Genomic DNA, 27,377 nt, shown 5'->3' with positions numbered 1-27,377 from the left:
CCTTTCCACCCTTATCTCGCCCCCAGCAGAGAGGCCGGGCTCCATCGGGCCCTCCTGGTTCCCAGCTGAGTCCGGGCCCATGCTCCTGGAGGACGGGCTAGCCTGGGGCGAGGCGGGCTCCATATTTCGGCACGGACAAGGGCCTAGGACCAGATTCTCCCCTCTCCCATTTTACTCTGCAAGTTTGGCAGGTGCCATCAAGCACGGTAGGATTTTGTTGGGTTGAACTGTGCTTTTCCACATCCTCTGTGTTTTTGAATCTTTCAAAAAGTGAACACAGTGGACCCAGGGTAAAAGCAGTAGCTGACAAAGGAAGGTTTATAATCCCCTATCTCGATTCTGTGTCTGAGAAATTCATGCAAATAAAAAAGAATGGGAAGGGTCAGTTTTGATTGGCCCACCACAACCCATTATAACCTTTATCATTTATTATCATTAATAATAGTAAAAAATAATACTTGTTGAGCACTTACTCTGTACCAAGCACTGGGGTAGATATAAGGTAATTAGGTTGGACACAGTCCCTGTCCCACATGGGGCTCGCACTGTCAATCCCCATTTTTACAGATGAGGTAATTGAGACCTAGAGAAGTGAAATGACTTGTCCAAGGTCACAGAGCAGATATGTGGCAGAGCCAGTATTAGAACCCAGATCCTTCTGACTCCCAGGCCCAAGCTCTATCCACTAAGCCACACTGCTTCTGCTTGCCCTGGTCCTGCTCCTAAAGGAGCCACCTCGGGAAGTGGGAACTCATTCACTTGTATTCATTCAGTCGTATTTACTGAGCGCTTCCTGTGTGCAGAGCATTGTACTAAGCGCTTGGAAAGTACAATTCGGCAACAAATAGAGACAATCCCTGCCCAACCATCGACTCACAGCAGAGTGCTTACTCTCTGGAAAGCAGAGCTTGGGAGAGTGAGTACAGTACAACAATAGAAAGGCACATTCCCTGCCTACAAGTTGTTTGCGGGAAAGTAAAGTCAAAATTCTGGATGTTGTAAGCCCCATGTCCTGTCTCATTCTGACCCCTCAGTGTATTCCCAAATGTCCCGAAAGGAGGCTGAATGAATGAAAGAAAAACAGGCGCTATTGCGTCAGATGTGATAACCTGCCCCAGTAACAAAACAGTCTGTGCTCCCCTGCTTCTCCGGGAATAGAACGTGCGCTGGAGGGTGTTGGGCCCAGCAGCGGAAGTCCCGTTTCCTGATGGTTTGATCATTGTTCGTGGATTTTTTCACCCCAGTCCTGTGACGCTGATGGGGCCCTTTTCCCCTCTGCCCTCTCTGTTAGAGCAACCGCACAGACACAGGAAAGGAAAGGCCTCCACTGTATTTACTCGCTCCAGGATTTGGCGGGGAATGCGTCCGCCGATCCTGTTGCGGCGTACTCTCCCAAGCCCTTTGCGCAGGGCTCTGCGCGGGAATAAGCGCTCCATAAATACTTTCATTCAATCGTATTTATTGAGCCCTTACTGTGTAGAAAACACCGTACTAAGCGCCGACTGTCGATCGATCGATTTGAACGATGAACCCAGCTCCTCTCCACCTCTTATTCTAAGTCAGATTGGGCCAAAAAAGCCACCCCTTCCAGGAGTGACATTTTTCTCCAAATGGGAGCATTGCTGGCCAGTGGTCTCTGAGGAGGCCGTCTTCCTCCGTGCTGACCTCTTCTCCCATAGTGAGACCCTTCAGACCCTCGTCTTCGGGTACCGATACGTTTTCTCACCCTCCCCTCCGGGTTTCTGTCTCCTTCCTCCACGGAGGCCCCGGGATTTTCGTGGCGAGTCCGCGTTCGGGGATGGGGGTGTCGATCTCCAGCTCGGGGGGCCCAAGGGAGCCCATTGTCAGGTCGGGATTGTCACTATCTGTTGCCGAATTTTACTTTCCAAGCGCTTAGTACAGTGCTCTGCACACAGTAAGCGCTCAATAAATACAAATGAATGAATGCTGTTTTGTAGTTTTATAACCACCCCCCACCCATCCCAGTCCTGCAAGGCTACATCTGAGAATACCCAGGTCTTCCCATCGTGGTCGTCCCCTCAGCACATATGTATTCCCTGCGGCACATAAGTATATATCTGTACATATCTGTCATTGATTTATTCATTTATCTATTTATTTATATTAATATCTGTCTCCCCCTCTAGACTGTGAGCAGGAATGTGTCTGTTTGTTGTTATATTGTACTCTCCCAAGCGCTTAGTACGGTGCTCTGCAACTGAATGCATGAATGAATGAATCGTGCGGCCCCCAGATCACCTCTCCGTTCATTTCGAAATCTGAGTAAACGCCACATTTGTGTCTTCTTAACAGTGCCCCTCCGCTTACAGAAAAGGAAGTCGAGGTGAGTGTCTCGCTAAATTCATGCCAGTCAATTCCTCTGCCTCATCTGTGTATTGAAGAACACACCCGCTATGCCTGGGCTAGATTGTAATTGATGTCGCTAATTTGACTCTGGGGATAAAGCGGTGTCCATTGAGGGCGGATCAGTGAACCACTTGGGGTAAATGTTCAAAGCCCTGCACTAAGCTCTGGGGTGGATACAACTGAAGCAGGTCAGACGCACTCTCTGTCCCTTATGGGTCTCACAGCCTAAGAGGGAGGGAGAACAGGTATTTTATCCTAGATGAGGTAACTGAGCCACAGAGAAGTGAAGTAATAATTATGGCATTTGTTAAGCGCTTACTATGTGCCAGGCACTGTACTAAGTACTGGGGTGGATCCAAGCAAATCGGGTTGGACTCAGTCCCTGTCCCATGTGGGGCTCACAGTCTCAATCCCCATTTGACAGATGAGGTAACTGAGGCCCAGAGAAGTGAAGTGACTCACCCAAGGTCACACCTCAGTCAAGATGCAGAGTCAGGATTAGAACCCAGCTCCTCTGGCTTCCAGATGTGTGCTTCCCCCCCCCCCCCCGGTTCACCCAGCTCTGTTTCCATTGTGGTCATTTTGTATTCTAATGGATTTACAGGAAGCACATTTTATAAACGAATAAACTCTGCCTTCTACCGCTCAGAAACTCTTCTAACAGCTCTCCCATGCCTTCACCCCTCCAGAATGTGTTTGTACAACTCTCCTTGGCCTTTAGAAATGACAGCTACACGCTGGAGTCTAGAATTAGTCTGGCAGAGCGGGAGAGGAATCTCACGGAAGAGGACACCGAGAAGGAATTGGACAACTTTAAGGCCTCCATCACGGTAAGGAGACTTTCCTGACTCTGGGGGGTAACTTCCTCTGTCTCCGCCTCCTCCCCGGAGGGTCCTGGTCAGCCCCAGGGTGGGGACAGAAATCCCTCACCGAACTCTCCTTGAAAAGCCCCGGGCAAAGGCAGAAGTGGTAGCCGCTGGGCATGAGCCCCAGGGGTCCGTGGTTCTGCAGCCGGATAGATCACAAGCCTGGGAGCCACTCGGCTGCCGCTGTGTGATACTGGGCGAGTCACTTCACTTCTCTGGGCTTCAGCTACCTCATCCGTAAAATGGGGATTAAGATTTGGAGCTCCAGGCCATCCAGGGATTATGTCCAACTCGATTTGCTCGTATCCTCCCCCGTGCTTCGTACAGTGACTGGCACATAGTGAGCGCTTAACGAATACCGCAGTGATTATTATTATTCCCCATCTATTTGATATGCGGACATAGTGGAAAGAGCGTGGGCTTGGGAGTCGGAGGTCTTGGGTTCTTTGCTGTGTGATGTTGGGCAAGTCACTTGACTTCTCTGTGCCCCAGTTACCTCATCTGTAAAATGGGGATAAAGACTGTGAGCCCCACGTGGGACAAATTGCTTACCTTATATCTACCACAGCGCTTAGAACAGTGCTTGACACATAGTAACTGCTTAACAAATATCATTATTATTATTATTATTATATGCTGGAACAGAGCCTGGAGGAGGAGGAGGAGGGCAGGGACCCCTACTTATTCAGGCTTTGCAGCTGGTACACCTCACTGGGGCCAAATAAGATCTGCCCACCGTGTCTGGTACGGACAGCTCCCATTATGCCTAGTAATAACTGTGTTTTTCGTTAAGCACTTACCATGTGCCTGGCACTTTACTAAGCTCTGGGGTAGATACAAACTAATCTGGTTGTACATATTCCCTGTCCCTCCTAGGGGCTTACACAATCCTCGTTTGACAGATGAGGTAACTGAGGCCCAGAGAAGTGAAGTGACTTGCCCAAGGTCACACAGCAGACAAGTGGCGGAGCTGGGATTAGAACCCAAATCCTTGGGACTCCCAGACCCGTGCTCTATCCACTAGGCTACGCTGCAAGTACAGCCATGACGCAGCTGAAACATTCATCCCAATAATAATCATAATAAGAATAACAATCAATAGTAATAATCAACAATAACAATAACGGCAGCAATAATAGTAATAATTCTAACAAGAATAACAAGAATTATATTAGCACTTACTAGGTACCAAGCACGGTATCCAACCCTGGTATAGATACAAGATACGCACGTTCGCCAAGGTCCTTTCCTGGCTCACAGTCTTGGGGGAAGTATTTAATTCTCATTTTTAATTTTCATTTACAGATGAGGAAACTGAGACACAGAGAAGTTAAATGACTTGCCCTAGATGACACAGCAGGTTTGTGGCAGAGCCCGGATTAGAACCCAGATGAACTTGGCCCTAAAGGTTTTTTGTTTTCTGTGGTCTAGCGGGTAGAGCGCAGTCCTTGGAGTCAGAAAGACCTCAGTTCTCATCCCAGCTCTGTCACTTGTCTGCTGCGTAACCTTGGGCAAGTCACTTCATTTCCCTGGGCCTCAGTTACCTCATCTGTAAAATGGGGATTGAGACTCTGAGCCCCATATGGGACAAGGACTGAGTCCAACCTGATTAGCTCGCATCTACCCCAGTGCTTAGTACAGTGCCCGGCGTATTGTAAGTGCTTAACAGATACCACACACACACAAAAAAAACCCAAAAAAAAATGAGTTTTCCAAACTATGATTTTTCCACACAAAAAAATCTAGTTTATGTCACATGGACAAGGCAGACACTACTTTGTTTGTACTGCAGAATATGTATTTCTCACTCCCTCTGATTTCATAAAAGCCAGGGAACACATCCTCAGTGAGTCAGCTACCAGTAGGTGTGAAATGCGTATTACCACTGAAAGTGAAGAGGAAAATTCCCCAAGAGGGAAAGTGAGCTAAAGGAAGCAGAATCCATCACTCATCTGATCTTGAGAGGTTGAAGTTCCATAATCGTGGGCCGGCGAGCTGTCTTCCGTTTGGAAACTGGGGGCAAACATTATTCAGCAAGGTTGGTGGTCCTGACCTGGACTTCTCCTTCACTTGCCGACTGAGCTAGTGGGGAACATCTCGAGCCCTTTAGTTATTATTGTCTCTATGCTTGGCTTCTGACAGGAGGAGGATTGGAAAGGAATTTTGTCTGACAGCTCATAAATTCAGTTTCAGTGCTCCTTTATGGATGTTTGCGGCCCCTTTTTCAGAGCAACTCTGGGTTTGAAGCGGCTCTGTCCGAGTCCCCTCTGATGGACTGGGCGAAAAGGGCGAGAAGCAGCATGGCCTAGTGGAAAGAACATGGTCCTGGGAGTCGGAGGACGTGGGTTCTGAGCTTGCTGTTTGACCTGGGCAAGTCACTTAACTTCCCTGTGCTCAGTTTCCTCAACTGTAAAATGGGGATGAAACCCCGCTCCCTATTACTTGGACTGTGAGTCCCAACTGGGTCATAGATCGAGTCCGATCTGATTAATGTGTATCTACCCCTGTGCTTAGGACAGTGCTTGAAACAGAAAGTGCTTAACAAATATAATAATAAAAATAGTAACAAAAGGTCAGCCCTTTCCTAAAGAACGTGGACTATGCCATTTCCGGCTGGCGGGGTCATTGACTGTGATGGTTGTTTCTGAATAATAATAATTATGATATTTGTTATGAACACAGTCTTTACCCTATTTAGGGCTCACCGTCTTAATCCCCATTTTACAGATGAGGTAAATGAGGCACACTGGCTCAAGGCCACACAGCACCCAAATGGTGGAGCAGGAATTAGAACCCAGGTCCTCTGACTCCCAAACCTGGGCTCTCTGTACTAGACCACACTGTTCTTCATGAGGGCCACACTGCTTCTTGTTCAACGGATATTTGAAGCATTAATGCATGTGTGATTCTTCGTTCAATTCATTCACGCGACTGTATTTACTGAGCGCTTAGCTGTGCAAAGCATTATACTAAGCGCTGGGGGAGTACAGCATAACAAGCAACAGCCCCATTCCACAACGAGCTCACAGTCTAGAGGGGGGTTTTGCCAGTTACTGCTCTGAGTACTTTGAATTATTTGCTAAAAGGCTACGTGGGCCACGAAACACCCAACCAAAAAAATAAAAAAGCAACTAAGAAGAATGACGGCCTTCTAATCTCCTTTTGACTGACCGACAGCCCCGGGCCAGTGAGGCCTGAAGAACCGGTGTCCAGCAAACACCACGATTGCAAATGAGTTTCAGTGAGGGCTGAGGAAATCTCCGCTTGGAGCGTTTCAGGGAATCTGAACTGTGGCGGGGCACCGGTGCCCCGAGTCACACCGCTTTGGAAATGCCCCCTGCCCCCGTCCGGGGCCTGCGAGTCGAGGGTTTCCGGTCTCCTTGCCTTTCAGTGCTCGGCTTCCGTGGGGCAGCAGTGCGAACCGAGAGAAGGCTGCCAGAAGCTGCTGGAGGACATCGCCGTGCTGCACCGCCTGGCCGCCCGCCTCTCCAGCCGGGCCGAGGTGGTGGGAGCCGTGCGCCAGGTGAGACCCTGCCGCTCCTCCGCCTTCCCTTCTGGGTCATCACCTTGCCCCCTCCTACCTCGCCTCGCTCCTCTCCTTCTCCAACCCAGCCCCCACGCTTCACTCCTCTAGCGCTAGCCTTCTCGCTGGGCCCCCGTCTTGCCTTTCTCGCCGCCACCCCGTCACCTCCGTCCTGCCTCTGGCCTGGAACGCCCTCCCTCCTCAAATCCGCCGGACAATTACTCTCCCCCGGCTTCAAAGCCTTACTGAAGGCCCATCTCCTCCAAGAGGCCTTCCCAGACTAAGCCCCACTTTTCCTCATCTCCCACTCCCTTCTGCTTCGCCTTGACTTGCTCCCTTTGCTCTTCCCCCTCCTCACCCCACAGCACTTATGTACAGATCTGTCATGGTATTTATTTGTAATGATGTCTGCCTCCCCAGCAGCCCTCCATCTGGACTATAAGCTCATTCTGGGCCGGGAGCATCACTGTTTATTGTACGGGGGCTCACAGTCTCGATCCCCATTTTACAGATGAGGTAACTGAGGCACAGAGCAATGAAGTGACTTGTCCGAGGTCACACAGCAGACAAGTGGTCACAGTCCTTGCTCCACATGGGGCTCACATTCTACTGGGAAGCAGCGTGGCGCAGTGGAAAGAGCACGGGCTTTGGAGTCAGGGCTCATAAGTTCGAATCCCAGCTCCGCCACTTGTCAGCTGTGTGACTGTGGGCAAGTCACTTAACTTCTCTGTGCCTCAGTTCCCTCATCTGTAAAATGGGGATTAAGACTGTGAGTCCCACGTGGGACAACCTGATTCCCCTGTGTTTACCCCAGCGCTTAGAACAGTGCTCTGCACATAGTAAGCGCTAAACAAATACCAACATTATTATTATTATTACTGGGAAGGGAGAATAGATATTGAATTCCCATTTTACAGGTGAGAGAACTGAGACACAGAGAACAATAATAATAATAATTATGGTATTTGTAAAGCGCTTACTATGTGCCAAGCACTGTTCTAAGCACTGGGGTAGACACAAGGTAAGCAGGCCGTCCCTCGTGGGCCTCAGAGTCTTAATCCCCATTTTACAGATGAGATAAGCGAGGCCCAGAGAAGTGAAGTGACTTGCCCAAGGTCACCCAGCAGACAAAGGGCAGAGCCGCGATTAGAACCCACATCCTTTAACTCCCAAGCCCATGTTCTTTCCATTAATAATAATGATAATAATAATTTTGGTATTTGTTAAGCACTTACTATGTGCAGAGCACTCTTCTAAGCGCTGGGGGAGATACAGGGTAATCAGGTTGTCCCACGTGAGGCTCACAGTTAATCCCCTTTTGACAGATGAGGGAACTGAGCCACAGAGAAGTGAAGTGACTTGCCCACCATCACACAGCTGAGAAGTGGCAGAGCTGGGATTCAAACCCATGACCTCTGACTCCCAAGCCCGGGCTCTTTCCACTGAGCCACGCTGCTTCTCTTAAGCCACTTGAGCCTTCTCGCTCAAGCCACTTAAGCCACTTCATTAAGCCACGCTGTGACTTGGCCAAGGTCACCCATCAAGCAACTGGCAGAGCTGGTATTAGAACCCAGGTCATCTGGCTCCCGGGTCCGTGCTCTTTCCACTAGGTCACCCTGCTTCTTAGAGATTAACAGATTTCCCTCTCAGGAAGTTCTTACTTCTGTCTAGCCTAGGTCTCTCGCGCTGCAACTTTAGTCTGTTGTTTCTTGCTCTGACCCCTGGGGAGGACAGTTGATGCCTGACTCATGTTCTGCTCCCTTTATTCACCCCAGACCTTCAGCGCCACAGCATTTATGTTCATATCCGTATTTTACTTATATTAATGTCTGTCTCTCCCTCTAGACTGTAAGATCACTGTGGGCAGGGAATGTGTCCGTTCTATTGTACTCTTCCAAGCTCTTAGCACAGTGTTCTGCCAACAGTAAGCGCTCAAGAAATACGAGTGATTGATTGATTGATGAAGACAGGCCCTTCCCAAGGCTTGAATTCCTGTTTTCAGGCCTCCCTTTGGCCTCCTGTTCTCCAGCCTGAAGAATCCCAACTTCTCAAAATGTTTCATCATCTCTCCTCGCCCCTTTAATTATCTCTGGACCGTACTCTAATCCCTCTCTTTATTCCCTCTAAGGAGAAACGCATGTCGAAGGCCACGGAAGTCATGATGCAGTATGTGGAGAACCTGAAGAGAACATATGAGAAAGACCACGCGGAGCTGATGGAGTTTAAGAAACTTGCCAACCAGAATTCCAGCAGGAGCTACAGTCCGTCTGGTAAATAAAGGGGAACTCTGGGGTCTCTGTGTTTGGATTCCACTCTCACATGTGGAGGTGTGTCTTTCCCATGTGGGAGTAGGCCATTCTTTTATGTTGGCACAGACGGCTTGAGTGGTGGGGGCATGTCTCATGTGACAGATCTATCTCTCGTGCGGGGACGGATCACTGTCAGTCGTGGGCTGGGGGGCAAGAGTGGAGGCCTGAGAACCAGGAAACACAAATTCTAGTCCCAGTTCTGCCTTTGGCCCACTGTGTGTTGCTTAACTTCTCTGTGCCTCAGTTTCCTCATTCATTCATTCATCCGATCGAATTCATTGAGCGCTTACTGTGTGCAGAGCGCTGTACTAAACACTTGGGAGAGTAGAATCTGTCCACAAATATCTTACCCTGTCTTATGCTGTCGAGCCGTCTCCGACCCATAGTGACTCCATGGACGCATCCCTCCCAGAACGCTCCACCTCCATCTGCAATCGTTCTGGTAGTGGATCCGTAGAGTTTTCTTGGTAAAAATCCAGAAGCGATTGACAGTTGCCTCCTTCCGCGCAGCCAACTCGAGTCTCCGCCCTCGACTCTCTCTCGTGCCGCTGCTGCCCGGCACAGGGGCGTTTTGCCTCGGAGCAGATTGCCTGGCACTCACTAGCCACTGGCCAAGCTAGGAATGGACTGGACAGGCCTCTGCTTGACCCTGCCTCCCGTAGCCAAGACTGGTAGAGGACTGGAAACCCTCCAGCTACTATCCTTTCATTCAATAGTATTTATTGAGTGCTTACTATGTGCAGAGCACTGTACTAAGCGCTTGGAATGTACAATTTGGCAACAGATAGATATTATCCCTGCCCATTGATGGGTTTACAGTCTAATCGAGGAGCCGCATATTTCACACAGATGTAAATTAAAAATCTCCATAATGCCTCTTCCAGACTGCTCAAGATAAGCAGCCCAGCCTGAAGAAGAGGGAAAAGTAATACTAGTGGTAATAATATTTAGTACCTACTATGTGCAAAGCATAATAATAATAATAATGTTGGTATTAATTAAATGCTTCCTATGTGCAGAGCACTGTTTTAAGTGTTGGGGTAGATACAGGGTAATCAGGTTGTCCCATGTGAGGCTCACAATCTTAATCCCCATTTTATAGATTAGGTAACTGAGGCACAGAGAAGTTAAGTGACTTGCCCACAGTCACACAGCAGACAAGTGGCGGAGCCGGAATTCGAACCCATGACCTCCGACTCCCAAGCCCGTGCTCTTTCCACTGAGCCACGCTCCTTCTCATTGTAGTTAGCACTGGGAAAGGTGTACAGGTATACAGCCCACCTCCACACTGGACGCTCATTGTGGACAAGAAATGTTTCTATCAACTCTGTTATTGTTATAATGTACTCTCCCAAGCATTTAGAGCAGTGCTCTGCACATCATAACCACTCAATAAATCTGATGGATTGATTATATTAAACGAGGATAAATTTCTCCCTCTCTCTTCGACTGTGAGCCCCACTCGGGACAGGGACCGGGTATGATCTGGTGATCTGGTGTTTCTACCACAGTGCTTGGCACTCAGTAAGTGCTGAAGAAATATTACTATTTTCATTATTATAGGTAGGATTGTGTGCCTTGAGTGTGGCGGGTGGTGATGCAAGATGCTGGCTGACCGGAGAGCTAGCGACCTGAGATTAGCAAAGTTTCTCAACAAGAGGGAAATTTTTCTAGACTCGAGAGATCGCTCCGGATTAAGGAAATAAACAGCAACGATGCTGGTGCATGAAGAATTGCCAACGGGGCCTCAATCAGTCGATCAATTAATCGTATTTACTCAACGCTTACTGTGTGCAGAGCACTGTACGGGGCGCTTGTGAGAGTACAACACAACAGAATAGGTAGACACATTCCCTGCCCAGAATGAGTTTAGACCCTAGAGGGGGAGACAGACATTAATATAATGAATAAATAAATAAATTATGGATAAATACTTAAGTGGTATGGAGCTGAGAGAGGGAAATACTTTGTAACCTCGGCATGAGCGAGGAATTCTGCTGTATTATACCCTCTTGAGTGCTTAAGACTGGGAGCCCCATGTGAGACAGGGACTGCGTCCAACCTGATAGCCTTGTACCTACCCCAGTGCTTAGAACAGTGCTTGGCACATAGCAAGTGCTTAACAAATGCCATTATTCATTCATTCAATAGTATTTATTGAGCGCTCACTATGTGCAGAGCACTGTACTAAGCGCTTGGAATGTACAAATCGATAACAGAGACAGTCCCTGCCCTCTGACGGGCTTACAGTCTAATCGGGGGAGACGGACAGACAAGAACAACAGCAATAAATAGAATCAAGATTATTATTGTTATTATTATTTGGGACTTAGTACAGTGCTCTGAACATAGTACGTGCTCAGTAAATACCATTGATTGATGATTGATTCCAAAGGCAGGCTCTCTCGAAATGATTCTATCTTTGGGGTTTTCACGGATGGGTTTTCCTTTGCTGGCTGAGGGCAGACAGGCTGACCCGGAGGTCATTGTGAGAGCCCCACGTGAGACAACTTATACCTACCCCAGCAAATTAGAACAGTACCCCTTTCTAGAATGTGAGCCCGTTGTCGGGTAGGGATTATCTCTACTTGTTGTCAAATTGTACTTTCCAAGCGCTTAGTACAGTGCTCTGCCCACTCTAAGCACTCAATAAATGCCACTGAATTAATGAATGTGAGGCATAGAGCACGTCATAAGAGGATATAGCCTGATTCCCGAAGACCCGTGGACAGAAACACAGAGATCCTCCTCTCTGAGTGGCTCTCTGCATCGCCTCACATCTGAGTTGAGGATAATTATAATAATAATAATAATAATAATGGTACTTGTTAAGCGCTTACTACCCCAGCTTACTTACTGGGGTAGAATCAAATTAATCAGGGACGGTCCCTGTCCCTCATGGAGTTCACGCCCTTTATCCCCATTTTAAGGATGAGGCCCAGAGAAGTGAAACGACTTGCCCAAGATGACACAGCAGACACGTGGCGGAGCCGGGATTAGAACCCAGGTCCCTCTGACTCCCAGGCCCGTGCTCTATTCATTCATTCATTCAACGGTATTTGAATGCTGACTCTGTGCAGAGCACAGTACTAAGCGCTTGGGAGAGTATAATCCATCAATAAAAGACACTTTCCCTGTCCACAACAAGCCTACAGTGAGAAGCAGCGTGGCTCAGTGGAAAGAGCACGGGCTTGGGAGTCAGAGGTCATGGGTTCAAATTCCGGCTCTGCCACTTGGCAGCTGTGTGACTGTGGGCAAGTCACAACTTCTCTGTGCCTCAGTTACCTCATCTGGAAAATGGGGATGAAGACTGTGAGCCTCACGTGGGACAACCTGATGACCCTGTAAATGTACCCCAGCACTTAGAACAGTACTCTGCACATAGTAAGCGCTTAACAAATACCACCATTATTAAAGGGACAAGTTTACAGTCTATCCAGTGACTGCTTCTGTTGTTAGTCTGCTTCTGTTGCTTTTAGTCTCTTCCAAAATAGTTTCCCCGGGACTCAGATGAAATGTGCCCCAGTGGCTCGGAGCTCTGACTCTTGAGGAGTAAACAGCTGGGGAAAATGGGCCTTTTAGAGGCAAAGGCTCTTGACGAATGCAAACATCCTTTGGTTTGAAAGAGCACGAGAGAAAAAACAGAAAACATGGACCAGATGGAGTGATCCCGGTAGAATATTTTCAGACTTTTCTGGGGAACATCAGCTGCCTTTTGCGAAGAGTCGAATCTCCCCCTTCCCCATCCCCGCCTCCCCCGCCAACAAAGGCTGCTGTCGAGGCTCCGGCTGGTGTTTGGAGATGAACGAAGCCCCGTCCTGAAAGGTGCCAGCTCGCGCTCGGCCTGTCTGACGCCCAGCGTCTTTCGATTTGGAGATTTGCCGTCGGCGGCTCTGTTCCACATCCAGGCCTCAGAACTGTCGGACCCGGTGGGGAGAGCCCGGGACTGGGTGCCGTGGAGCGCTGGGTGGTCATTCCAGCTAAACCTCTGGCTCAGGTGACCTTGGGCAAGCCAACTAGCCTCTCTGGGCCTCGGCTTCCTTGTTTGTCAAATGGGGTTTAAAAACCCGTTCTCTCTCCCCCTTAGACTGTGCGCCTCATGGGAGATAGGGACTGCACCTGATCCGATTGTCCAGAGAAGCAGTGTGGCCTAGTGGATAGAGCACGGGCCCCGGGGGCAGAAGGACCAGGGTTCTAATCCCGGCTTCGCCACTTGTCTGCTGTGTGACCTTGGGCAACTCACTTTACTTCTCTGGGCCTCAGTTACCTCAACTGTAAAGCAAGGGATAAAGACTGCGAGCTCTACGTGGGACTGGAACTGTGTACAACCCAATTATCTTGTATCTACTCCAGTACTTAGTACTGCATTTAAGTAAGCATTTAACAAATTACCACAATTATTGTGTCTACTCCAGTTCTTAACACAGTGCTTGGTGCATAGTGAGTGCTTAGTGATTATTTTACTATTATTATCATTATCATTATTATTATACCACCTCTCCCTATCTCTTAGCTTGTGACCTTTGTGTGGGAAAGAGTCTGATTTGCTGAACCTGTAACTGCTACACCGCTTTTCCCATGGTATTTTTGTTCATAGTAATTCACTCGTTAATTCAATTGTATTTATTGAGCACTTACTGTGTGCAGAGCACTGTAGTAAGCGCTTGGAAAGTACAATTTGGCAACATATAGAGACGATCCCTACCCACCAACGGGCTCACGGTCGAGAAGCGAGGAGACTGACAACAAAACAAAACAAAATTAGTGGAAAGAACCCGGGCTTGGGAGTCAGAGGCCTTGGGTTCTAATCCCGGCTCCGCCACTTCTCCGCTGTGTGACTTTGGGCAAGTCACTTTCCCCCTTTTAGACCGTGAGCCCGTTGTTGGGCAGGGATTGTCTCTATCTGTTGCCGAACTGTACATTCCTAGTGCTTAGTACAGTGCTCTGCACACAGTAAGCACTCAATAAATCTGAATGAATGAATGAACTTAACTTCTCTGGGCCTCAGTTACCTCATCTGTAAAATGGGGATTAAGACTGCGAGCTCCATGTGGGATAACCTGCTGACCTTGTATGTGCCCTAGCACTTAGAACAGTGCCTGGCACATAGTAAGCGCTTAACAAATACCATAAATATTATTATTATCTGGGATTACCAGGTCCCCTGATTCCCAGCCCTGCACTCTCTCTCTCCCAGGCCACCTGGCTTCTTGCGTCCTCCAGAAAACATCCAGCTCCGCAGCCCTCTCACCCAGGTCTCGAGGATCTGCATCTCAGGGTGAAAGCAGCCGCCGTGCACTTAGAAAATCCAAATAGGCCAACAGTGCCACTGCATGGCACTTTTGCAGCACCAGGCAGCGGGAGGAAGGCCGCGGTCATCCAGTCATTCATTCAATCGTATTTATTGAGCGCTTACTGTGCTTAGAGCACTGTACTGAGCACTTGGAGGAGTACACTAGAGCAATAAACTCCTGCCCACAGTGAGCTCACAGTCTAGAGGGGGAGACGGACACCAGTAGAAATAAATAAATGAGAGATATGTGCATAAGTGCTGTCGGGCTTGAGGGGGAGATGAATAAGGGGAGTAAGTCAGGGCAATGCGGAAAGAAGTGGGAGAAGAGGAAAGGAGGGCTTAGTCCGGGAAGGTCTCTTGGAGGAGATGGGCCTTCAGAAAGGCTCTGAAGGACAGGAGAGTCACTGTCGGGCGGATTTGAGGAGGGAGGGCGTTCCAGGCCAGAGGCAGGACGTGGGTGAGGGTTCAGCGGCGAGATAGAAGAGATCGAGGAGCAGTGAGAAAGTTAACTCTCCAAGAGCGACGTGTGCTGGCCGGGTCGTAGTAGGAGAGTAGCGAGGTAAGATAGGAGGGGGCAAGCTGATAAGTTGATTGACTGCTTTAAAAAGGCAGCATGGCTTAGTAGAAAGAGCCCGGGCTTGGGAGTCAGAGGTCGTGGGTTCTAATCTCGGCTCCGCCACGTGTCAGCTGTGTGTCTTTGGGCAAGTCACTTCACTTCTCTGGGCCTGAGTTACATCATCGTGGCTCAGTGGAAAGAGCACGGGCTTTGGAGTCAGAGCTCGTGAGTTCGAATCCCAGCTCTGCCATTTGTCGGCTGTGTGACTGTGGGCAAGTCACTTAACTTCTCTGTGCCTCAGTTCCCTCATCTGTAAAATGGGGATTAAGACTGTGAGCCCCATGTGGGACAACCTGATTCCCCTATGTCTACCCCAGCGCTTAGAACAGTGCTCGGCACATAGTAAGCGCTTAACAAATACCAACATTATTATCATCGGTAAAATGGGGATGAAGACTGTGAGCCCCTTGAGGGACAACCTGATTACCCTGTGTCCTCCCCAGTGCTTAGAACGTTGCTTGGCACATAGTAAGCGCTTAACAAATACCATTATTATTAGAGAAGCAGCATGGCTTAGTGGAAAGAGGCCGGGCTTGGGAGTCAGAGGTAGTGGGTCCTCATTCCAGCTCCAACACTTGTCAGCAAGTCACTACTTGGATGTCGGCCCGCCACCTAAAACTCAACATGAGCAAGACCGAGCTCCTCATCTTCCCTCCCAAACCCGGTCCGCTCCCAGACTTCTCCATCACCGTGGATGGCACGACCATCCTTCCCGTCCCGCAGGCCCGCAATCTCGGTGTCATCCTTGACTCGTCCCTCTCGTTCACCCCACACATCCTATCCGTTACCAAGACCTGCCGGTTTCACCTCTACAATATCGCCAAGATCTGCCCTTTCCTCTCCACCCAGACGGCTATCTTACTATTACGGGCTCTCGTTATATCCCGGCTAGACTACTGTGTCAGCCTTCTCTCTGACCTCCCTTCCTCCTCTCTCGCCCCGCTCCGGTCTATTCTTCACTCCGCTGCCCGGCTCATCTTCCTGCAGAAACGATCTGGGCATGTCACTCCCCTTCTTAAACAACTCCAGTGGTTGCCTATCGACCTCCGCTCCAAACAAAAACTCCTCACTCTAGGCTTCGAGGCTCTCCATCACCTCGCCCCTTCCTACCTCTCCTCCCTTCTCTCTTTCTACCGCCCACCCCGCACGCTCCGCTCCTCCGCCGCCCACCTCCTCGCCGTCCCTCGGTCTCGCCCATCCCGCCGTCGACCCCCGGGTCACGTCCTCCCGCGGTCCCGGAACGCCCTCCCTCCTCACCTCCGCCAAACTGATTCTCTTTCCCTCTTCAAAACCTTACTTAAAAATCACCTCCTCCGAGAGGCCTTCCCAGATTGAGCTCCTCTTCCCCCTCTACTCCCTCTGCCATCCCCCCTTTACCTCTCCGCAGCTTAAGCCTCATTTTCCCCTTTTCCCTCTGCTCCTCCACCTCTCCCTTCCCATCCCCACAGCACTGTACTCGTCCGCTCGACTGTATATATCTTCGTTACCCTATTTATTTTGTTAATGAATTGTACATCGCCTCGATTCTATTTAGTTGCCATCGGTTTTTACGAGATGTTCTTCCCCTTGACGCTGTTTAGTGCCATTGTTCTCGTCTGTCCGTCTCCCCCGATTAGACCGTAAGCCCGTCAAACGGCAGGGACTGTCTCTATCTGTTGCCGACTTGTTCATCCCAAGCGCTTAGTACAGTGCTCTGCACATAGTAAGCGCTCAATAAATACTATTGAATGAATGAATACTTGGGCAAGTCACTTAACATGTGCCTCAGTTACCTTCTCTGTAAAATGGGGATTAAGACTGAGAGCCCCACAGCCTGATTTCCTTTCTATCTTCCCCAGTGCTTAGAACAGTGCTTGGCACATAGTAAGTGCTTAACAAATACCGTCATTATTATTATTATTTAAAGCCAAAGATGAGGAGTTTTAGTTTGTTGCTGAGGTGTATAGGCAACCGCTGGAGTTTCTTGAGGAGTGGGGAAATGTGGCCTGAGCGTTTTTGTAGAAAAAGGATCCCTCGGGGCATCGCTGGCCTATTGCCCGTTGCCTCTCTAACGGTGTTGTTGTGTCTGTGTTGTTCTCTGCAGAGGATGGAACCCCTCGCACCTCCAGGTCCATGTCGCTCACCCTGGGGAAGGTAAGCCTTTGCCCTCAGAACATTTGGGAGCTGTCGCCTGGCTGTTAGTTACCTTTGGACTATTCCTTCATCACGCTCTGCCTCGGTTTCCCTATCTATAAAATGGGGGCCATTTTGCTTGTCGCCCGAATCCCCTGCAAGGGTGCTGGTAGGGAGAAATGAATTAATTTCCTCAGCCCTCTGGGAGAGGGAGGCGGGGAGAGGGCAGATGGGAATGAGAAGCAGCGTGACCTAGTAGTGAGAGCCCGGGCCTGGGTGTCAGAGGACGGGGGTTCTAATCCCGACTCCTCCCCTTGTCTGTGGTATGACCTTGGGTCAGTCACTTAACTTCTCTGGGCCTCAGTTGGCACATCTGCAAAATGGAGATTAAGACTGTGAGCACCATGTGAGACACGAGCCATGTCCAACCTGATTTATCTTGGGTCTACCCCAGTACCTAGTACAATGCCTGGCCAAAAGTAAAGCACTTAACAAATATCATTAAAAACAAAATAATAATAATGATAATAATAATGGTACTTGTTAAGTGCTTATTATGTGCCAAGCACTGGTCTAAGCACTGGGATAGATACAAGGTGATCACATTGTCCCATGTGGGGCTCAGTCTTAATCCCCATTTTCCAGATGAGTTAACTGAGGCACAGAGAAGTCAACTGACTTGCCCAAAGTCACACAGCTGATAAATGGCAGAGCCTGGATTAGAACCCAGGACCTCTGACTCCCAAGCCCGGGCTCTTTCCACTGAGCCACGCAAAACCAAACGAAACAAACCAGCTGTACTTCTTGTCTGTAGTATGTCCTTGGGCAAGTCACTTAACTTCTCTGTGCCTCAGTTACCTCATCTGGAAAATGGAGATCCCTCCTAGTTAGGCACTGAGCCCCATGAGGAGAGGGAGGGTTGGGAGAGGCTCCTGGGTAATGTTTGATTAACTCCTATCTACCCCAGCGGTGAGTACAGCGCTTGACACATAGAAAGCACTTAACAGATATAATTTTTATTATAATGAGGGAAGAGAGGTGAGAGTTGGGGGAGGTGCCTGGATAATGTGGTTTCCCTTCTGATAAGAGAACTGGGATCAGGGTTGATAAAACACTCTCATTTACTGGAAATTGAAAAACCATTATCCAATGGACACCACGGTGGCTCTTGATTTCAACCTTTCATTCAAGGTCACTGGTGTTGTTTCCAACCCCCTTTCTCAGCTTTTAATGGTCCAGAGTATGGGCTTCTGGGGATTGATTTTAATTGACTTAGATGAGGTGTGTTTCACTGGGCCCCCTTTATTCAGGCCAAATTCAGAGTGTGTGACTGAGAGACCGCGTAAAGTCAATCCTTCTGCACCATTCCCCGGGCTTTCGCACAGTGGGAGGGCAGTGTCCGCTCAGTCCCTCCTGGGGTCCGTCCGGCGGGAGATGTCGGACCTCATGAGGGTGACCCAGATGCGGTCTGGAGAGCGGGGCCATGATCCGGGGACACGATGATAAAGCTGCTCGGGAGAACTGCTGAGGTCTCGAAGGTTTTCCAACCCGTCGGGAATATCTCTTCCCTCCTTGGCTTAACCGAGCGGCCATTTTGATGGCCCTCCCGCCCTGCTCCCCCCTTCACGTCCCCACAGCTAAGCCCCCTTTCCCATCTTTAACTCTGCTCCTCCCCCTCTCCCTTCCCTTCCCCTCAGCACTGTGCTCATTTGTATATATATTTATTACCATATTTATTTTGTTAATGAGGTGTACATCCCCTTGATTCTATTTATCGTGATTAAGTTTTCTTGTTTTTTGTCCGTCTCTCTCCCCCGATTACACTGTAAGCCCGTCGATGGGCAAGGATTGTCTATCTGTTGCCGAACTGTACATCCCAAGCGCTTAGTACAGTGCTCTGCATATAGTGAGTGCTCAATAAATACTATTGAATGAATTTTGATGAGATGAGAGGAGGAGGTTTTGCCTTCGCGCTCACAACCTCAAAATGCCCTTCCGATCTCCCTAAAGCTTTTGGTAGGCAGGCCTGTGGTCAGATTACAGAAATCCAGGGAGGCCTCGGGGCTGGGGAAGGGGGCGGTTCTCTCCCCTCCTACCCCTCCACTGTGGGCCTCGTGCCCCTTGTCTTATCCCTGGACAAGAAGTTGGAGCTCAGGGCGGGACAGGCCCCCAGTCCTCCGCCTCAAGCCAGACCCTGCCTCCCGGGACCAGGCTGGTCCAAGCTCCAGGATTTTGGCTCTTGTCGTTGCCCCCAGCAAAGCTGGATCCAGGGCCCCTTCATCAATCAATCGATCAATCAGTGGTATTTATTGATCACTTACTGTATCCAGAGCACTCTACTAAGTCCCTGGGTGAGTTCATTACAGTAGAGTGTGTAGACATGTTCCCTGCCCATGAGGAGTTGTGATTATTATCATTCTTAATAATAATAGTCATGATAATAATAACTGTGGTATTTATTAAGTGCTTAATAGGTGTCAGGCACCATATTAAGCCCTGGGGTAAATATAAGGTCAACAGGTTGGACACAATTCCTGACCCAGATGGGACTCACAGTCTTAATCCCTGTTTTAAAGATGAGGTAACTGAGGCCCAGAGAAGTAAAGTGACTTGCTCAAGATCACCCAGCAGAAAAGTGGCAGAGGAGGGATTAGAACCCAAGACCTTCTGACTCCCAAGCCTTTGCTCTATCTATTAGGCCGTGTTACAGTCTAGAGTGATGGCCACTCCTTTGTCCCGTCACCCCCCATCTGGATCTTCATGGTGTAGTGGCTAGAGCCTGGGCCTGGGAGTCAGAAGGTCATGGGTTCTAATCTCGCTCCACCACTTGACTGTTGCGTGATCTTGGGTAAGTCACTTCACTTCTCTGAGCCTCAGTTACCTCATCTGTAAAATAGGGATTGAGACTGTGAGCCCCAGGTGGGACAAGGATTGTGCCCAACCCGACTGGCCGACTGTGAGCCCGTCATTGGGCAGGGACTGTCTCTATCTGTTGCCGAATTGTACATTCCAAGCGCTTAGTACGATGCTCTGCACATAGTAAGCGCTCAATAAATACGATTGAATGAATGAATAACCACCTCAGTGCTTAGGACAGTGCTCGGTACATAGTAAGCGCTTAATAAATATCATCATCATTATTATTATCGTTACCAAAACCCCTTGTTGCCCACAGAACATGCCTCGTCGGAGGGTGAGCGTCGCCGTGGTGCCCAAGTTTAATGCCTTGAACCTCCCCGGCCAGCCTCCCGGCACATCGCCTCTGCCAACGCTCCCCGCCACGGTGAGTTGACCCTCCGTCCGTCGGACCGGTCCCCCCTGACCCGGGCGGGCGGCCTGTGCCCCTCTGACCCTGGAGGGAGACATGGGGATAAATTGACATGGGGCCGGGGCTCCCTGAGCTTGGAAAAAATTTGCATGGCATCCCCACACTGTAAAATCGTCCCTCTAGACTGTAATCTCCTGTGGTCAGGGAAAGCGGCTGCTGTACTGTTGTGTTGCATCCTCCCAAGCGATTAGTATACTGGGCTGCACAAAGTAAGCGCTCAGTAAATACGATTGAATGAATTTGGCAGGGGTCAAACTCAAGCACCAGTCTCCGCTGCTGCAAACGCACTGTTGTCCCTGGACCCCCAGGAGCTCCCGGAGAGCCCCCCGCTTCTCTGCTGGCCTCCTGTCTCGCTGGTCGGCTGATCAGTCCCTGAGGGAGCGGGGCCTAGTGGCTAGAGTCCGGGCCCGAGAGTCAGGAGGACCTGGGTTCTAATTCCGCCTCCGCCACTTGTCTGCTGTGTGACCTCGGGCAAGTCGCTTCACTTCTCCGTGCCCTTGTTACCTATCTGTAAAATGGAGATTAAGACCGTGAGCCCCACATGGTCCAGGAACTGTGTCCAACCTGATCAACTTGAAGGTACCCGAGCGCTTAGTACAGTGCCTGACACATAGCCCTTAGCGAATACCACAATTATTATTATTCTAAGTGCACCTGTAATTTACTCATTTCTATTAATGTCTATCTCCCCCTCTAAACTGTAAGCTCGTGATGGGTAGGGAATGTGTCTGTTTATTTTTTTATTGTACTCTCTCAAGCGCCTAGTACAGTGCTCTGCAAACAATAAGTGCTCAGTACTGACCGACTGCCCTCGAGCACTTAGTACTGTGCTGCTCACGTGTTAAGCTCTCAGTAAATACTCTGGCTGACTGAATGGTGGAATAGAATAAGGGAAGTACTTTGGATTTCCAGCAGCTCAGTTTGAACCCAGAGGGCTCCCCGGGCTGGGCAGCAGTGTGGCCTAGCGGGTAGAGCACTTGCCTGAGACTCAGAAGCTCATGGGTTCTACTCCTGGCTCCGCCGCTTGTCTGCTGTGTGACCTTGGGCCAGTCACTTCACTTCTCTGGGCCTTAGTTCCCTCATCCGTAAAATGGGGATTGAGACTGTGAGCCCCAAGTGGGACCCAGACTGTGTCCAATCTGATTTTCTGGTATCCACCCCAGCGCTTAGTTCAGTGTCTGGCACGTAGTCAGCGCTTACCAAATACACTTAGGCTGCGCCTCCCTGCCTCAGTGCCCTTGTGAGGTTCTCAACCAATCTTGTCCACCGTGCTCTCGTTCTAGGCCGAGTCTCCAAATGGAAAAGGCGTTCCAGTGCCCGGCCCGGCCCTGCCAGCCCTCCTGGAGAAGTACGTTTCACGTGTCCCCCTTCCACCGTGGGATGCTCGGGGAACCTCTCTCCGTCGCGTGGGACGGAGACTTGGAGACCCTCGAAGGTTGTGGGGGACGGCCCGGAGCTCGGGGGTCCAGACGGGCCACGGCCGGGTGACGCGGCAGTTTTCTGACGGCCGCTTCCCGCCGAGGATGGGCTGGATCCGGTGAAATTCCTCCAGAAGCCGCCTGGGTTAGATTTTGAGGCAATTTCCCAGTTCAGACCTCTGTGTCCTGGGTGTTTCTTTCCAATATATGCAAGAGAAACTGGAAGTGGGCGGGGTTCCCGAGCTCCTGAGGCGTGAGAGAAATTATCATTTGCTCTTCGAACTCTTCCTTCCCCCCGGGGTGAGGACGGGGGCTCTCTGAACCTTTGAACTACTGATTTGACACCTATGCCTTTCTCTCCCTTCACCGTTTCCCTCTCCCTTCACTCCTCACGACATATCTGTCACCTCATGCCGTTCCTGTTTCAATTCTGTCCGAGAGCCATAGATGGGTCTAGAAACAGTCCATCCTCTACAAGCACCCTGGAACCTAAAATCAGTCAGTCCCAGGCCTCCTCGATCCTGACCCCGGCCTGACACTGCCCTGTCCCCACCTCAGGGGTGGAGAGAGACACGGGGTCCCACACTTCAGCACCTGGGCAGGCCCCAGTAGAAAGATCCCGGGCTTGGGCGTCAGGAGACCTGAGTTCTAATCCTGACTCCCCCACTTGCCGGCGGTGTCACCTTGGGCAAGTCACTTTACCTCTCTTCTTCTCTACAAGTCACCTTCTGTGTCTGCTGCTTGAGCTGTAGACTGTGAGCTTGTTGCGGGCAGGGATTGTCACTGTTTACTGTTGAATTGTTCTTTCCCAAGCGCTTAGTACAGTGCTCAGCACAAAGTAAGCGCTTAATAAGTATGATTGAATGGATGAATGACCTTGGGCAAGTCACCTCACTTCCCTGTGCCTCAGTTGCCTCTTCTGTAAAATAATAATAATAACGATGACATCTGTTAAGCGCTTACTTTGTGACAAGCACTGTTCTAAGCTAAAATGGGGTTCAAAACTGTGAGCCCTATGTGGAACGGGGACCGTTTCCACCCAGTGATCTTATATCTACCCCAGCGCTTAGAACAGTGCCTGGCACATAGCAAGTGCTTAACAAATGCGATAATTATTTTCTCTTCCTCAGTTTCCTCCTCTGCAATGTGGCGATTAAATGGTGTGGTGGGGCGATGATGGATAGGTAGCGGGGGGTAGCTGGCGGCTAAAGGCAACTGTGGCCACTTGGCCATGCTAAGACTGAACTTTTTGGACTGAGCATAGGAGTTATCGGCTCAGCCAGAAATGTCACCCGAAAACTCATCTTCTCAGTGGTGGGGATGAGCGAGGGGACGGAGGGGACGGCGGCTGCTGCCGATCTGCCTCTCGGAAAAAGGAGGAGGATAGGAAGGAGAAAGAGGAAGCGGTCTCAACCACTTCTCCGCTGTGTGACCGTGGGCGAGTCACTTGGCTTCTCTGGGCCTCAGTTCCCTCATCTGTAAAATGGGGATTGAGACTGCGAGCCCCTTGTGGGCCGGGGACTGTGTCCAACCTGATTTGCTTGTATCCACCCCGGCGCTTAGTACAGGGCCTGACACATAGTAAGCACTTACAAATACTATTATTATTATTAATGATGGTATTTGTTAAGCGCTTACTATGTGCAGAACACTGTTCTAAGCACTGGGGTAGATACAGGATAATCAGACTGTCCCACGTGGAGCTGACATTCTATTTTAATCCCCATTTTTGCAGATGAGGGAACTGAGGCCCAGAGAAGTGAAGTGACTTGCCCAAGGTCACACAGCAGATGAGCGGCGGAGCCGGGATTAGAACCCACAACCTCTGACTCCCAAGCCCGGGCTCCTGCCACTGAGCCACGCTGCTTCTCTAGTAATAGCGTTATGCCAAGTTCCCAGAAAGGTGTCGAGAAGGTTTCCCCTTGAGGATGTTGGGACTTGAAATTCCAGACATGCGTGTGGGCAGAGTTCCAGCCGCCCCACTTCCAACCCATCCTTCAGCCCCAAATGGGGCGATGCAGGGGCCCCGTGGCTCAGTGGAAAGCGCACAGGCTTGGGAGTCAGAGGTCGTGGGTTCTAATCCCGGATCTGCCACTTGTCTGCTCTATGACCTTGGGTAAGTCACTTACCGTCTCTGTGCCTCAGTTACCTCATCTGTAAAATGGGGATTAAAAGTGTGAGCCTCACGTGGCACAACCTGATTACCTTGTACCTACCCCAGTGCTTAAAACAGTGCTTGGCACAGAGTCAGCACTTAAATACCATAATGATAATTATTATTGTATAGGAGTGCAGGTAGGGGTACTTCTGCTCAGGTCTGGCCTGTTCAAAACCCCAGGCTATGAAAAATCTCTGGTTTAGGAATGTTCCTTTTAGGACGAGGCCGATTCTTTATTCAAACAAGGACGAGTCTAGGAGCAGCATGGTGGAGTGGATAGAACACGGGCCTGGGAGTCAGAAGGTCATGGGTTCTAATCCCAGCTCCACCCCTTGTCTGCTGTATGGCCTTGAGCGAGCCACTTCACTTCTCTGGGCCTCAGTTACCTCGTCTGTAAAATGGGGACAAATAATAATAATAATAATGTTGGTATTTGTTAAGCGCTTACTATGTGCAGAGCACTGTTCTAAGCGCTGGGGTAAACACAGGGGAATCAGGTTGTCCCACGTGGGGCTCACAGTCTTAATCCCCATTTTACAGATGAGGGAACTGAGGCACAGAGAAGTTAAGTGACTTGCCCACAGTCACACAGCCGACAAGTGGCAGAGCTGGGATTCGAACTCATGAGCCCTGACTCCAAAGCCCGTGCTCTTTCCACTGTGCCACGCTGCTTCTGACTTTGACAAAGACTTTGAGCCCTATGTAGGGCAGGGACTATGTCCAACTTGATTTGTTTGCGTCCACCTCAGTACAGTGCCTGGCACATACTAAGTGCTTAACAGAGACCATAATTATTACTATTATTATTATTATTCTCCGTGTCTCAGTTTTACTTCGTCTGTTAAAAAGGGGATGAAGAATGTGAGCCCTGGGTAAGACTGTGTCCAACCCGATTTGCTTGTATCCACCCCGGCATTTAGTACAGTGTTTGGCACAGAGCACTTAACAAATATCATGATTATTATTATTCTATCTCTGAAAAGTCCTTTGTTTTTTCCACTCTGCCCTGCTCTATCTCGAGCCCCTTCTGCTAAGCGTCCGCTGGTAAAGTTTGCCAGCCTGCCCTCCGTCTCTCAGCGGAAATGATTTCCCTTTCTTTCACTTGTCCTTTCTATTTTGGTTTCTTTGCGTGTCCCAAGACCTTTCCCGCACTCAGATTTCAGGCCCCGGGGGATGGGGGAGTGGGACTGACGGAGTATGGGGGTGCAAGGGTGCGGGGTGGTTTTGGAGAAAGATGCGAGCCAGTGGACCAGCCAAACGTGGCCACCTTTCATTCATTCAGTCAGTCGTAGTTATTGAGCGCTTACGGTGTGCAGAGCACTGTACTAAGCACTTGGAAAGTACAAATAGAGCAACAGATAGAGACAATCCCTACCCGACAACAGTTCCGATGGCCTTGCGGTCAGCCGGTCGTCTGTCCTTCCCCTACTCCTCTCTGGCTCCTTTGCCGGAATTTGGAACATTCAGCAGCCGACCAAAGACTCTCTGTGACAGCACCAGTAATGATGATAATAATAATGATAATAATAATAACAGTGGTATTTGTTAAGCACTTACTATGTGGCAGGCAAACGTACTAAGTGCTGGGGTGGATACAAGCCAATTAAACTGGACACCATCCCTGTCCCACGTGGGGCTCCCAGTGTGACCTTGAGCAAGTCACTTCTCTTCTCTGTGCCTCAGTTCCTCATCTGTAAAACGGGAATTGAGACTGTGAGCCCCATATGGGACAGGGACTATATCCAACCCGATTTGCTTGTATCTACTCTGGCACTTAGTATGGTGCCTGGCAGATAGCACTTAACAAATACCATAATTAATAATGTTGGTATCTGTTAAGCGCTTACTATGTGCAGAGCACTGTTCTAAGCGCTGGGGTAGATACAGGGTAATCAGATTGTCCCACGTGAGGCTCACAGTTAATCCCCGTTTTACAGATGAGGTAACTGAGGCCCAGAGAAGTTAAGCGACTTGCCCACAGTCACACAGCTGACAAGTGACAGAGCCAGGAGTCGAACTCATGACCTCTGACTCCAAAGCCCGGGCTCTTTCCACTGAGCCACGCTGCTTCCCAATTTATTATTATTATGAGACCACTGAGGCCCAGAGAAGGAAGCGATTTGCCCAAGGTCTCACAGCAGACAGCTGGTGGAGTCGAGATTTTTATCCATGACCTTCGGACTCCCAGGCCCGTGCTCTACCACTGCAAGCCAGAGACGGGTGAAAATGCGGGGTCCTGTTTGATCAAATCTTTCGGAAGGAAGGAGCCGGGCTGTTTACTCGGGAACCTGGAATGAACGTGCCCGGATCGAGTGACAGAGTTTGCTGAAACATTTCCCGTTCAGGCACAGGCCGTGCCGGGCTCAGAACTACACGTGAGGGCACGGCGAGGAGAGAGTCTACACATCAAGAACGCGTCTAGGCAGGACAAAACATTTCTTTCACAGGAAATCAGCGTGGCGTAGTGGATAGAGCACGGGCCTGGGAGTCAGGAAGACTTGGGTTCTAATCCCGGCTCCGCCACTTGTCTGCTGTGTGATCTTGGGCAGGTCGCTACACTTTCATTCACTGGGTCGTATTTATTGAGCGCTTACTGTGCAGAGCACTGTACTAAGCACATGGGAAGTACAATTCAGCAACAAATAGAGACAATGCCTGCCCACAACGGGCTCACAGTCTAGAAGGGGGGAAGCGGACATCGAAACAAGTAAACAGGCATCAATATTATAAATAAAAAGAATTATAGATATATGCACATCATTAATAAAAATAAATAGAATTATAATCATTCATTCAATAGTATTTATTGAGCGCTTACTATGTGCAGAGCACTGTACTAAGCGCTTGGAATGTACAAATCGGCAACAGCTAGAGGCAGTCCCTGCCCTTCGATGGGCTTACAGTCTAATCGGGGGAGACAGACAGACAAAAACCATAGCGATAAATAGAATCAAGGGGATGTACATCTCATTAAAACAATAGCAATAAATAGAATCAAGGTGATGTACATCTCATTAACAAAATAAAATAAAATAATATGTACATATAGACACCAGTGCTGTGGGGTGAGGAGGGAGAGTAGAGCAAAGGAACCGAGTCGGGGCGATGGGGAGGAGATGGGGAACAGAGGAAAAGGAGGGCTCAGTCTGGGAAGGCCTTCTGGAGGAAGTGAGGTTTCAGTAGGGTTTTGAAAGGAGGAAAGTGATTGTTTGGTGGATTTGAGGAGGGAGGACATTCCAGGCCAAGGGTAGGACATGGGCCGGGGGTCGACGGCGGGACAGGGGAGAACGAGGGACAGTGAGAAGGTTAGCACCAGAGGAGCAGATTGTGTGGGCTGGGCTGTAGAAGGCGAGAAGGGAGGTGAAATAAGAAGGGGCAAGGTGATGG

The 27,377-nt window shown here is 49.7% G+C and overlaps 1 protein-coding gene across 3 annotated transcripts in view; it reads left to right on the top strand.

Moving 5' to 3' along the window:
• Window positions 1–27,377, top strand: part of IRAG1 (inositol 1,4,5-triphosphate receptor associated 1) — a 150,742-nt gene that overhangs the window by 112,484 nt on the left and 10,881 nt on the right. For all 3 annotated transcript variants that reach the window (XM_029061526.2, XM_029061523.2, XM_029061524.2), the window contains exons 12-18: window positions 2,314–2,344; window positions 3,057–3,197; window positions 6,625–6,756; window positions 8,885–9,026; window positions 17,058–17,107; window positions 20,262–20,369; window positions 21,698–21,762. In XM_029061526.2, coding sequence (XP_028917359.1) covers window positions 2,314–2,344; window positions 3,057–3,197; window positions 6,625–6,756; window positions 8,885–9,026; window positions 17,058–17,107; window positions 20,262–20,369; window positions 21,698–21,762 — 669 coding nt within the window. The remainder of the gene's footprint in view (window positions 1–2,313; window positions 2,345–3,056; window positions 3,198–6,624; window positions 6,757–8,884; window positions 9,027–17,057; window positions 17,108–20,261; window positions 20,370–21,697; window positions 21,763–27,377) is intronic.

This window comes from Ornithorhynchus anatinus, chromosome 3 (genome assembly GCF_004115215.2).
Source record: "Ornithorhynchus anatinus isolate Pmale09 chromosome 3, mOrnAna1.pri.v4, whole genome shotgun sequence".
Classification (NCBI taxonomy): domain Eukaryota; kingdom Metazoa; phylum Chordata; class Mammalia; order Monotremata; family Ornithorhynchidae; genus Ornithorhynchus; species Ornithorhynchus anatinus.
The sequence above is the reverse complement of the archived record's forward strand: the minus strand, read 5'-3'. Positions and strand labels throughout refer to the sequence as shown.